Raw genomic sequence first — 14,019 nt, forward strand, 5'->3', positions numbered from 1 at the left:
GCTCTTCAAGCTCCTTCATTTCCTTCTCCTCTCCTCCACTACCAAGCTTTTACCTCTTCCTCTCCCTCCCTTCTTCAATTGTTCCCTCCCTTCCAATCTCTCACAATGAAGGTAAATGAATTAAGTATTCAAACGTGCTGCTTTATTGTATATTTATTGGAGGAAGTGTCCACAAACATTAATGTACTTTGTTGCATTGTAAATTTTTGCTTTTTATTAGTAAAGAAATGAAGTTTATTTCTTATTTTCAGTTTTCACTTTAGTTTTATATTCTATTTTTTCATTTGTAAGTAAAGAAATTGAAAGAAAAAAAAATCAAATAAAGCTTATTTCATTTTTATTAACAAGATTTCTTTTTTTTTTTTTTTTTTTTTTCATTGACAACTTTGATGAAGAAAAATAGGGCTGTACCTTTAAATGCTTTGCTCTTACTATCACTGCTTTCCAAAGTCTCTAATTGAAGATTATCATGTTTTTATAAAGAGCATTTTTATGGTTCTGGTGATGGATTGGCAACACTCCTGGTTTATCATAGAGAAACTGTCTCAAAAATCCAGCTAGTTGTCTCTTTGGCCTTGGGAAATTGTGGTAGTGAGACCAAGTTGTTTTTTAATATGGCCGAGTCTGACCACAACCACCACCACCACTGAACGAAGATCCATTTCTAAACCATACATGTGGCGATCCAATCCTGATGGGGCACTGGTGATGACACTACACCACTATTGCAACCACCAAGGCACTACAAATCACAACTGACTAAGGAAACTCACATCTCAAACACTACCACTGAACTGTTGGTGGCTTTATAACACAGCTGGTGGTGAGATGCTGCCACCACCACTATGACTGCTGCTGTAGTGAATGCTGTCATGCAGTGGACAAGAAGGGCTGGTAGAGAGAGGTATCTTACACAAAGGTTGGTATTCTCAAACACTTCTGTGCTTTTCCTCCACTATTTCAAAAGGCTTTATCTAAATTTACACAAGTTTTTAAGGTGTCTTTACAGTTCTAGAGGCAGAGTAACAAGATTTCTGCATTATTAACTGGAGAAACACCAATTGAAAATCCTGCTATTCATCTCTGTGGCCTTGAAAAACCATTGTGGTCAGAGCAGAGAATTTTAGAATGAGAGAGAGAGAGAGAGAGAGAGAGAGAGAGAGAGAGAGAGAGAGAGAGAGAGAGAGAGAGAGAGAGAGAGAGAGAGAGAGAGAGAGAGAGAGAGAGGCAGTGGTAGTTAGGATGAGATAATTTTAAAAAACGTGGATAATATTACAATCCACCCAGGGCGACAGTATTGTAGACTTAATTGTGACCACTAGGGAGGAAGCACTTACCCAGGTACATGTTGGTGGTGGTGAGCTAGGTTAGAACAATCACAGTGAAAGTAAGTACAAAATGAAGTTTTATTTGTAGGAGGGCAGGAAGGTGGAAGGTGTCTGTGTGAAGTTATAATACAGAAGGAAGGAATCAGGAAGGCAATCAGACAGTTCTGAGAAGATATAGGTGGTGGTGTGAGAGCAGGATGTGTGACAATGGAGAGAATGAATGCAGATAAAATGAATGAGAATCAGCAGGGAGAAGGTGGAGAGATGTGTGAAAACTCAGAATGGGAAAACAGCAGGGCCAGATGAGATATTGTTTGAGATGAATAAAAATAGTGGGGAGGTTGACTGACAGGATGACATAGAAGTATTTAACACCTTCAATACTGGGATGCATTTTTTACCTTTTGTGTATGACGAGACTATTTTATTGACATTAGGAAGGGTCTATGGAAGTCAGAACATTAATGGCTAAAGTCTTCACTATTTTTAATCCCCACATAAGTTTCTGAAACTGTATAAAACCACCAAATAGTAACCAGAATTAATATAAAAATGCATCATGCTACTGAAGGGGTTAACCAGGTTTGGGAGAAGAGAGTGCCAAGAATGTGGAATGATTGTAGGATGACTCTGTTGCATAAGGAAGGATACAAGAGTAAGAATGAGTTGTAGAATTATGGGCTGATTGCATTAGTAAATACATTAGGTAAAGTGTTCAGTGCAGTGTTGAAAGAGGCTGTGTAAAATGGTTTGAACGAATTGGAGAATGGTTTCAGTGTGGACAGGAGAGCTGACAGTAACATGTTTGTGGTGAATGAAATGATTGACAGGAAAAAAAAAGGAGGGAGATAAACTATATTTAGGTTTTTTTCTAAGAATAGAGAAAGCCTACAAGGTGGACAGAAAAAAGTTAGGCAGAGACTTTGGAAAGACTGGGCTGAGTGCAAAGATAATCAACATAGTGTGTAGCATGTATGTTGACACCAGAGCTAAATACAGACTGGGTGAAGAGTGAGAGAGAAGTTAGGCAGGGATGTACAATGCTTGTTGTAAGAGTAAGCCACCCTCATGAAAGCAGTGTACTTTTATGACGAAAGAATCGCTCTCATGTATAATATGAATTTAGCAAGACAAAAGAATATGTCTCTGGGAGTGGGCAGAGCTTAGTCTGAAATCCCCACATACCATTTCTGTCTCCTCAGTTGCACATGTGGCACAGTGTGTGAGGTGGATTTTAGTGATTCTTCCTGACATACACTGCATTTTCACCCACCCAGGTGTCTTGACATTGCCACACCCTGTGACCCAGTCATGGATACATAATAAGCACTTGATGCAAGAAACTGTTGCCTAGATTGCTGGATAGAAGAAAGCAGGACACCAAACTAAATAAATTTCAGTTACTTGGTGTCAGTGTCTCAGTGTGCAACTGGGTGGCGAGGTTTAGGAGGAGGCTTGTGGCAACACCTCCACACACAAAAAAGTAGAAGAATGAAATGGTTTAAAAAGAATTGGTACTCTGGAATAAGGTACAAGGAAAAGGAGGCCCCAATGTTTGAGGGGTGGTATGATGGCAGCCTGGGATCTTCTCTTCTGAGCCATGGCACAGTGTATGGATGTGAATGCAGGGAACTACAGGTGGTCTGAATCCCATAGTAAGGTGTGCCGGATGTGTGACATGGGGGAGAGGATGCAAGTGAATGACTGAATTTGGGCATAATAGGGATGAAAGAGTAGAAGACAGGATGGGAATGGATGGTGTTGCTGCTGGGACAGTGTAAAGGGACAAGTGGAAGGATGATTGAGGCTGTGTTTGTCGAGAAATCAGGGCATGCAAGACGTACGGATAACTAGTGAACAGAATACTGCCTTCCTTTTTCCAATTTCTATGTTCTGTACAGTAGTTGCTGATCCAAAGGCCTGGCAGTGGAGTGATCCTGAGCCACCTGTGACATCAAGATCAGGGTCAAGGCAAGGGGCAGGGAAGGAGGGTGAGGTGAGGGCCCAGAATGGAGGTGAGGGAGAGAAGGCTGGGTCAGAGCTAAGAACAGGGAGAAGAGGAGAAAAATGGACTGAGGGTGAGAGAATGCTAAGTGAGGTCATAGTGAGGGTGGAGATTGAGAAGGGGAGGTAGGGGGATTACAGTGGATAAATGCTGGTGAGGTGTACTAACACTGTAAATGACATACAGGCAAGGTAGCTAACATCCCATAGAGAACAGTACGATCACAAAGGAAGTGCATGGTGACAGATACATAAATAGGACAAAAGAGAATTACGTACATATAGATTAATTCAAGAGATTAGAGACAGGAGATGAGGTTTTAAGGCCACAGTATAAAGAACAATTGAAAGAGGTTAATGAGGAAAGTTACAAGCAATTATGAGTTGAAGGCAGCCAGCCAGGTAAAGACTAATCATGTACACAACTAACACAAGAGGAAAACTAAGGAAGAAATAGGTCCTTTAAAGGCAGCTTCCCTTATTTTCATTTCCCTAATTTTCACATTCTTATATTCTCAGAAGAGAGAGAGAGAGAGAGAGAGAGAGAGAGAGAAAGAGAGAGAGAGAGAGAGCCACCACACCCCACACTGGCAGAACTTGATGACATGTATTGTAACAATATATGCTAAACCTGAATTCCACCCGCTCAAACGGGGATAGATCTTACATGCACATGTGCATCCTATATGCCATCAAATATGGGATGGGATGTTATATATAGACATACCCACACACAGCAGTGGTGTTGGTGGAGGGGTGTGCTGTCCTTACAGGCACTGCCACACATGACAACAGTGTAGTGTGTGCTGAGGTGACACTATCATCAATGTATCCTGTGGTGTGGCAGGCCAGCGTAGCATGGAGTCACGCAGGCATCCAACACACACCAACGTCCTGAAACAAAAGCATTCATTAATACATTATCTTCAACACAACACACACACTGAGTGGTGACACATACAGTGATGGGAGGCTAGGGTGCTGGCCTGGGCTATGTGTGTCCTCTCAGACCATATCCTGCTGTTATACAAGCACTACATACATTCATACATATACAATCCTGTATCTATGTATCTTTCACTGAACACCCTTCCAGGAGCCCAGTACACACTATGCATCATGTATCAGCCACACTGACAGGACACACACTGCACACACTGGAACGCTGACCTTCACCACCACGTCCTTCCTCTTACACTCACCACCACCACCACAGTCCTTTAGGCTTCTCACAGCCAGCCAGCACCATGCATGGTCTTCTCATCCCTGCAGCCTCACACCGCACACCTCACACCTCCACGCCCTGAGTGGTCAAGGGGAAATTGCCCTAAGTGTTGGTTGGTCAATCGGTCGGTTGGTTGGTCTGTCTGTGTCTTTTAAAAAGTGTATCTAATCTTTTATGTAGGAAAGAGGGCCAGCAAAAAAAAAAAAAAAAAAAAAAAAAAAAAAAAAAAAAAAGGTGGGGGTGGGACAGCCAACTTGAGTGCTGGTTCTCTACAAGGAAGAAAAGCGTCAGCCAAAATTAGGGAGCAAATGCCTCAATACCTCATCCTTAAGAGAAGACAAGTCGTAGGAAGTAGGAAATACAGATGCAGGAAGGGAGTTTCAGGCTTTACCAATGAAAGGTATGAATGAATGAGAGTACTGGTTAACTCTTGGGTTAGGGATGAGAGGAAGAAGAAAGCCTTGTGCAGTGAGGCCACAGGAGGAAGGGAGGTATGCAGTTAGCAAGATCAGTAGAACAGTTACAATGAAAATAGAGATAAGTTTTTAAAGATAGCAAGAGATGCAACATTTCGGCAGTGAGAAAGAGGCTGAAAACAGTCAGTTAGAGGAGGGGAGTTGATGAGACAACAAGCTTTTGATTCCACCCTATCTAGCAAAATTGTGTGAATGGAACCCTCCCAAACATGTGAAGAGTATTTCATACATGGGCAGATAAGGCCCTTGTACAGAGTTAGCATTTGGAGGGGCAAGAAAAACTGGCGAAGACGCCACAGAATGCCTAACTTCATAGAAGCTATTTTAGCAAGAGATGAGATGTGAAGTTTACAGTTAGGATTATGAGCAAAGGACAGACAGAGGATATTCATTGTGGAAGAGGGAGACAGTGTCATTGAAAAAGAGGGGATAGTTGTCTGGAAGGTTGTGTCGAGTTGATAGATGGAGGAATTGAGTTTTTGAGGCATCGAAAACTACTAAATTTTCTCTACCCCAATCGGAAATCTTAGAAAGATCGGAAGTCAGGCATTCTGTGGCGTCCCTGCGTGATCTGTTGACTTCCTGAAGGGTTGGTCATCTCTGAAAGGATGTAGGGTGGTATCATCAGTGTAGGAATGGATGGGGCAAAAAGTTTAGTTTGATGATCAGAGGAGCCCAACAGAAATGAAAGTGTGACAGCATAAGCAGGATTAGAGGTGAGGAAGAGATCAAGAATGTTGGGCATGTCTCTAAGACGGTCAGGAATATGAGTAGGGTGTTGCACCAGTTGCTCTAGGTCATGGAAGATAGCATAGTTGAAGTCTAGTTCACCAGGATGGTCAGCGGAAAGCCATTGTTGACTGACAATCTCCTTAGTTTTGATTCTGACATGGTACTTGCACTGCCAGGTTAGGTAATGGAATAAGGTATTACTACTCCAATCACCTCCACCACTTATGTTTTCACTCTTACTTGCACTTACTTACTTCCTTGCTTGTCTGCTATCTTGACCCCGCCATGTCCTGCTGGAGATGGAGAGCCTTGATGACACCCTCGGGAGACCGGTTCTCACTGGAGGCGTGCTTCATCTGGCTGTGCCGAGGAGCAAAGGCTGGAAAGTCAGGCCAGGGTCGGAAAGAGGCAACAGGCGAGAAAAAAAGGAAATGAAAGAAGCACACTGCCCACCACCACCACCACCACACATTCCCATAGGTGTGGGTGTGGCCCCACTGGTCCACACAATACACCACCTCAAAAGTGGATCTTCACATGCTGGGCAATTTCACCTTTAGTCTTGAAACACTTGCCACAAACATCACACTTGAACTCCCTCAAGCCAGTGTGTCTGAAGGCATGTTTGTTGAGAGCACCAACAGTGAAGAATTTCTTGTCACACTCCTCACATTCATGGTTTTTAACACCACTGTGTGTCACGGTGTGTTTGGTGAGTTCAGACTTTGTGGTGAATTTCTTGCCACATTCCAGACACTCATAATTCTTAACACCACTATGTATCCGGGTGTGTGTGCTAAGATCATACTTTGTGGTGAATTTTTTCCCACATTTCAGACACTCATAATTTTTAACACCACTGTGTGTCAGGGTGTGTATGGTGAGATGATCCTTTCTAGTGAATTTCTTCCAACATTCCAGACACTCATAATTTCTAGCACCACTGTGTGTCAGGGTGTGTCTGGTGAGATTATTCTTTTGGGTGAATTTCTTTCCACATTGCAGACACTCATAATTTCTAACACCACTGTGTGTCATGGTGTGTAGTCTAAGTCCATGTCTGGATGTAAAGTTTTATCACACTGCTGACACACAAACTTTCTCTCTCCTCTGTTGGTGGACCTGCCTGACCCCAGGTCATTCTTGCCACCATGCCTGGACTTCCCCACACCTAAGGCAGACTGCTGCTGCTGCTGCTGTTCACTCATGCTGCTGCCTGGCCTCACCCTTTCACTGCAGCTGGATGGAGCCACGTCAGAGCCCAGCAGGGCACCTGCTGGCCTGGGTACCTGCAACAACAGTGACAGTGAGGACACTGAGAGCCACTGGCCATTGGCCACAGCCAACAATAATTCTCTGAAAAAAAAAAAGCCCACTTGAGTGTCAGTCCCTAGGTGAATGCCAAAGAGAAAAATCAAACTTGAGAGGATAAACATGTTGGAGCCTTCCTCTTGAAAGAGTTCAAGTCCCAGGAAGGTGGAAACACAGAAGCAGGCAGGGAGTCCCAGAGTGTACTAGAGAAAAGAATTAATGACTCAGAGTACTGGTTAATTATTATTATTATTATTATTATTATGAGGTCAATGAAGGCGACCCACTGGAAAGCATAACTGCATAAACCCAAAGGCCCAGTGGGCGGCACCTCACCGATAAGTGAAAGGAAGTAACAGGAATGAACAACAGAATAGGAAGATTGGTAGAGATCTAAGAGGTAGTGAGTTCAGAGAGAAGAAAGGTATTCACACGTTTTTTAAATGCTTCAATGTTACTAGAATTAACAATCTCGTTGGGAATTGTATTCCAGAGTCTAGCAGATACTGGGATAAAACACCGGGAAAATTGTGAAGTATTACATCGATTCACAGACAAGGAACGGTCATTCATGATCAAGGATTGTCTTGTAGCACGTGCTGGTAGTGAAGGGCAGGCAAATGACAATGCAACGGGTGGTTGGAATTAGACATGATTTTGAAGAAATAGGACAATGATCCAACCAAACGACGATGCCGAAGATTAATCTCAAGATTAGGAAGAAGAAATTTAATCTGGTTGAATGCTCTATCTAAAAGCTTTAAGTGAGACTCTGCTGCAGAGATCCACACAGAGTGACAATATTCAAAATGAGGCAGTATGAAAGAGTAAAAGCAATTTCTTACAATATCATCAGAGGAATATATCCGCCTACATTTGCGTAACAAACCAACTTTACATGAGACTGATGATGCAAGTGAACGCAAGTGCAACTCAAAAGTAAGTTTGGGATCAAGGGTGACTCCGAGTAACTTCAGAGACGAACAATTAGGAATAGGTACTTCGTTGACAACAATATCAGGGTGAACTGGGAAAGGTGTCCTTGATCTGCTAATAACCATACTATGGGATTTACTCGGGTTCAGTTTCATACCCCACCGATCACACCATGACAGAATCCTTGAAACATCTTGAGTGAGTACATTAGCGACTCTGGGGAATTGTCGCATATATAGTGGTGTCATCAGCATAAGCAACCATATTAGATTCAATCCCACACCACATGTCAGATGTATAAATAATAAAAAGAAGAGGTCCCAGAACACTTCCCTGCGGAACACCGGATACAACTGGACTAAAAGAACTAAGGCAGCCATCAAAATTCTTGCATCAGAGAGGTGGACAGCTTAGAGGTGCGAGAAGGAAGAAAGTGTAGTGGTGGGGGGATGGGGGAGGATGGGGACGAGAGGCATGCAGTTATCTAGATATGGAGAGCAGCTGCCATGAAAATAGTGGTAGAAGACAGCAAGAGATGCAACACTGCGATGGTGAGAGAGAGGATGCAGTCAGTCAGTCCGTTGGTCAGAGGAGAGAAGTGGACAGGATCAAAAACTTTTCTCTCCAGCCTGTCTTAAAGAACAGTATGAGTGGAAATGCTGGGAGGCTGTGGCACATTGGAAAAGGTAGTGAGTGTGGGATCAGGCAGATGTCCATGTGTAAGTTTGAATTCCACCACGTGCCGTCTTGACACTTTGTCATTTGTGGAGTGGTTTAAAGTTAGCTACATGTCACCACGATACCCAGGTTCTAGGTGAAGGTGTAATTGCCTTAAACAAAGATGAGCTTGGGTGGTGATATGGGCCCTAAGATTGGTACCACTGTAAATAAAATTTCATACACTGCTAATGGGTGGAAGCTGAACAGTGCTTCCCATACTCTTCACGTGAACCTACAGGCACTATAAGCCATAACATAAAAAACACATATATGCAGAGCACACTCACCTAGTTGGCCCAACCAATAGGAGAGGACCCAAACTGGCAAGTTTTCAGTGTTCTCTGTCTAGAGGTGCACGGCCACTTCTTACATTCCAATAAGATAATGACTTCCTATGCATAGCTCAGCCATTGCAGTGAGGTTATGTTAGGTTTGTTTAGGTTTTGGTTAGGTTAGGCTTGGCTTGGTTAAGTTTGGTTAGGTTTGATGAGGTTAGGTTAGGTTACTGTATATTCATTTAAAACCAGTCAAAATATACCAGAAAAAATAAAAATGCTTCAGTTTACAGCAAACTTGTGTTTCCACAACAGACAGGGAAAGGAGAGGGTGGTGTAAAAAAAAAAAAAAAAAAAAATTCGCAACAAAAACGTGCATATTTAATAAAAACAATTCAAAATCTAACATTAAAATTTTTTTTTTTTTCCAGCAAAATCGTGTTTCCGTAAGAGTTGGAGGGTGTGGGTAAAAAAAAATAAAAAAAAGTATTTGCGAGGGAAACAAAGTGCACATTCATTCTAAACAGGTCAAAATCCACCTGAAAAAACAATGATTTCATCGAGAAGTGAGCTGTTCGTGTTATTGTAAAAATTTACCCCTTCTAGGAGGTAATAATGTTTGGTTTGGTGAGTAACTCTTGGAGGGAGTCCTGGGGGGTTCAGCCCCCGCTACAAGGTTTTAATGCTAGTGTTTATTTAGTAAGCCTTGTGGGGGTCTGCCGCCTGGGTTACAATGTTGGGTTTGGTTAGGCAGCCTTTGGGGTTTCCGCTAAATGTAGTGAATACACCAACAAACAGTGAACACTCAACAATAACAAAGCAACGCTCGCCGCCTCCGCCGCCATCAAAATATTTTCAGAGATTTTTTGATGGACTTTGTTAATTTCTGACCTCTCTTGCAAAACCCCGATTCCCCACAGGTCCCCCAACATCGCTGGGAATGACAGGTAGACAGAAGTTGCCGTTGGAAAAGTCACAACTTGAAAAAATATAATTTGCCACGGAACTGACATGAAGCACCAATCAATTCACTACATTTCTCACCACAAAAACATGAGTCACACCACTGACTCCATGGTTGGCCGAAACTGCAAACACACCCAACAAACAAGCCGAGTCAACCTTGCATTTCCTGTTGGTACAGGCTCAAATGGTGAACACTCACTACACTCACTCGCATATCTCTCTTCTTTACCTTTGTCTCGCCTCTCTCTCTCCTCCCAAGCCTCTTCTGGTCACCTCTCTCCCTTCTCCCTCCCTCAGCAGGCCGGCACACGAGAACACTTGATAATTGTGAGGCGGAGCGCCACGAGTTACGATGTACGTACCTCTTGCCACACACCCTGGGTTTGGGCCTCAGCTCAACTCTGAGCAGCGCCGGTGTAGCAGACAAGACATAACAGTAGTGAAGTCCCGTGAAGTCCCGGGTAGTGAAGTACTCCTCGCGGCAGCTGCCAGACGTAAGCTTCAGTTTACCCCACGCCTTCGAAGGAAATGGATTGTTGTGACCGCAGTTCTCCAAATGTTTTTTCGGTCTGAAAATCTTTGAAGAAAAGGAACTTTTAAATAAGTTAATTATTTGAAATTAATTGCCTTTATTGAACTAAATATACTACCTTTGTGAAGTAATTAAAAACGGCTTCTCATGAAACACTATATAGGCCTACGTACATTACAGACCTAACTAGTTAGCTATCAAGTAATAATATAATATAATATAATGATATTATAATCGAAGTAATGCAGCTGAAATTATGAATATTTCAAAGTTTCCAATGGTTTTGCCCATGTCAGAGACCTTTTCACCCTCTGGCCAAGGTTCCCGTGTTATTTACCTTCGGGGGCCTTGGCTCAACCTAACATGTTTCTATTAATATCGAGAGAGAGAGAGAGAGAGAGAGAGAGAGAGAGAGAATGTCATCTATATTTTACCATTTATAAACGTTATGAATAGGATATCATAAGTGAAGGCAACGAGTCAAATCCATTAACTGTTGGACTCAGACTTTCAGTATATTATATCATATATATCTATATATATATATATATATATATATATATATATATATATATATATATATATATATATATATATATATATATATATATATATATATATATATATATATATATATATATATATTTCAGCACTCGACCTAAGTGCGTTATTATTGCTTATATTCGCATCTCCTTAGTTTCCTCTCCTTACTCTTTTCATTAATATCATCATGGTCGGCAGCCCGCATATGTATTCACAGCCATTATGCTCTGTACTAAACTAATAACATCGCCCTCCGCACGTCACGGGCTCTCAGACCTGACTGAGTGGTGCAGTCCGAAATTATCGTACACACCGTCAAAAATTATCGTATTTTGAGCTAGATTATCGTACACCAACATTCACCTAGCAACTTTTTGTCAGTTCTACAGAATACCACAAAATATACCATTGGAACACTAGACACCAAAAAGTTTTTCTTAGGCATTTGATATAGGTTCTGAAAAGCACTGCATGTTACGAGAGGCTATCGTATACTCACCCTTTTATAGGTCGCTGGCTGAATCCCCGTGGATTTCTGGATAGTTTGGATCACTTTCAACACCACATTTTTTACACAGTGCTTTACACGAGCCCTTCCTGGATGGTCTTAGCCATGGAAATTCTTTTTCCCAGACTTCTCTGTACTTCTGCTCACGCCTTGCTTTTTTCTTGGTTTCTATTATGCTTTCACTATCCACGGCACTGCGTTTATCTGCCATTCTCTTTGCTGTGAAGTGTGCCAGGTAGTAAGAATTAAGCCAAGTAGAATAACACCCGCAAATGAGCGTCCTGCTGTCTGAGGCCCCCGATGAAGACTAATGAGGCCTCCCCCGGTCCCCTCCTTCCCCCTCACCCAGTCTTTACAGGAACTGATCGTGTAGTGCCCTCCCCCCTTCGCTCCGTCTCCAGCCACTCACCCGATACACGAACTGATCGTGTATAGTCCGCCCCTTCACTCCCTCCCTCCTCCAGCCACTCACCAACCCTCCACCTCCCTCCTCTCTCTCTCTCTCTCTCCATTTTTTTTTTTTTATGGAGTAGAATATACTCTCGCAGTATCACTTCCAAAAGGAATTATTTCATGAAAAGTATAAATTATTGTACAAAACTGCAGATTATCGTATTATCGTACGCACTATATTTTTTATCTTACAGTATGCTAAATTATTGCACTTGTACGATAATTATCGTACGTCTGGGAACCCTGGGTGCAGTACGATAGGTTTGAAAAAGACCTACGATAGGTTTGAAAAGGACTTACACCGGCGGACAGAGAAACACCAGCTTACTCACGTCCTTTACTGAGTCCTCACTTCACAGTACATCACAGGGCAGCCTCCACACACACACACACACACACAGGGCACTCAGGCACTCACAGGCGTTCCCAGAGGCGGGCACAACAGACCACAGCAGCAGATAGCACGTCTTAAGGCGGCGTCACACTAGCACTTTTTCCGTCGTCTCGGGCGATTTCCGTAGTCTTTTACTCTTCCGTCAAGTCTTTCCGTCGTCTTGAGTCAGACGGAACGCATCGTTTTCGTCTAGCGCCAATTTTTAGTCAAAATAAGAACTATGGTTTCTAATCAACACTTTTATTAAATTTTTTATTTATTTTATTTATTTATTTTTATTTATTTATTTATTAATTTTTTTTTGTTAAACGGAAGAATGCTATTATCATGGCATGAAATTTAAATGAGTTGGTGAATATGTTTGTATACATTTTTTTTTTTTTTTTCTTCTAGTCTTGCAATGAAAAGTTCCTCAGTTGTTTGTGTACATTTCCAGGGGAGTGCGAATGTGCGATGCTTTTGAATATTTCCAAGGCAACTTCCAAGTAGCTGGCCAAGATGAGCAGTGGACAAAACACACTGACGAATTTCTCATAGAGAGCATTAGAGGTCACAGTATTTGGGATCACAGAACAGCTGATTACATTATAAGGTGCAAAAAAGCCGCGGCTTGCTGGGGTGAATGAGGAGCCATGTTTGTTTACAATCGACAAGCGCGGCAAAGGCGGAAGCAAGCTTGTGTGTGATGGCCACCGTCTGCTAAAGTTGACAGTCGTCACAAAATTGACGGAAAATGAAGACGGAAAAGTGCTAGTGTGACGCCGCCTCTAATAAACAGGGCGTGCGTCTCACAGTCTTGCCTTGCACGTGCTCTCTTGCCGACTCTCTCCCCCCACCCCCCCCGCCGCGCCAACGCTCACAAAGCCAGCCCGCGCAAAACACATGCACATACACACACATTCGTAACACTATTATCTCTATTCCTAATTTTATTGGGGGGAAGGCATGGCAGGCAGAGTCGATGGAGACGGTAGGGATCCAGGCAGGAGGGGACAGGGGGAGTGTGTGGCGTGAGGATAACAAGCAGTTCGGCAGCCTCTTGTTCCATGTCCATGTGCGAAAGTATGGCAAGAAAACAAATCGAGTGCGTTACATCATTAATTTCCTGCCAATCTCATGCTTCACTTAGCGCTGAAATGTCTCTCAGTGAGCACAAATTTCCTGTGATGTTATAGTGCGGTGTGGATGTGAGGGCGTGAGGCAGGAGTGTTAGCTAAAGGAAGAGTGGCACATTTGAAGGTAGCCGAGGTGATGTTCCGCCGCTGAAGTAATCCTCGGACCTTTGTCTCATGGCGGCGGGCGAGTGTGTGTGTGTGTGCGTGCGTGGCGTCGCGGTTATTTCAGTGATAGTGTGCGTTAGTTAATCTTATTGAATGCGTCTTCCTCGCGTTGGATTTGGTAAGTTGACGTTGTTATTTAAGCCTCAATATAATAACTGCAATAAAGTAGTAAGCTGCTACTAAGCATTAACCTGAACCACGTGACTCGCCACCTCCAATACTTATCTCCATTAATAATGAAATACTAGCTTTGATAACCACACGATACTAACTCCCTCTGCCCTTTGCAGGTGAGTACCCGTATCACAGGTCACATCGTGGGACAGACACCGCTGG

General features: G+C 42.8%; 1 protein-coding gene and 1 long non-coding RNA gene across 2 annotated transcripts; both read right to left on the reverse strand.

The window, feature by feature from the left end:
* Positions 1 to 127: 127 nt before the first annotated feature.
* LOC123507310 lies at positions 128 to 6,277 on the reverse strand. The gene is made up of 2 exons (XR_006675635.1): positions 6,020 to 6,277; positions 128 to 4,226 (listed from the first exon to the last, which is right to left on the reverse strand). It is a non-coding gene; the product is annotated as an uncharacterized LOC123507310 (long non-coding RNA).
* Positions 6,278 to 6,799: 522 nt separating this feature from the next.
* On the reverse strand, positions 6,800 to 11,767 carry LOC123501220. Its single transcript, XM_045249922.1, has 3 exons — positions 11,567 to 11,767; positions 10,203 to 10,490; positions 6,800 to 7,054 (listed from the first exon to the last, which is right to left on the reverse strand). Exons 1-3 carry the CDS (start codon positions 11,765 to 11,767, stop codon positions 6,800 to 6,802), a joined length of 744 nt encoding a protein of 247 aa, XP_045105857.1.
* Between the last annotated feature and the right edge of the window lie 2,252 nt (positions 11,768 to 14,019).

Source organism: Portunus trituberculatus, chromosome 2 (genome assembly GCF_017591435.1).
Source record: "Portunus trituberculatus isolate SZX2019 chromosome 2, ASM1759143v1, whole genome shotgun sequence".
In the NCBI taxonomy this organism is placed as follows: Eukaryota; Metazoa; Arthropoda; class Malacostraca; order Decapoda; family Portunidae; genus Portunus; species Portunus trituberculatus.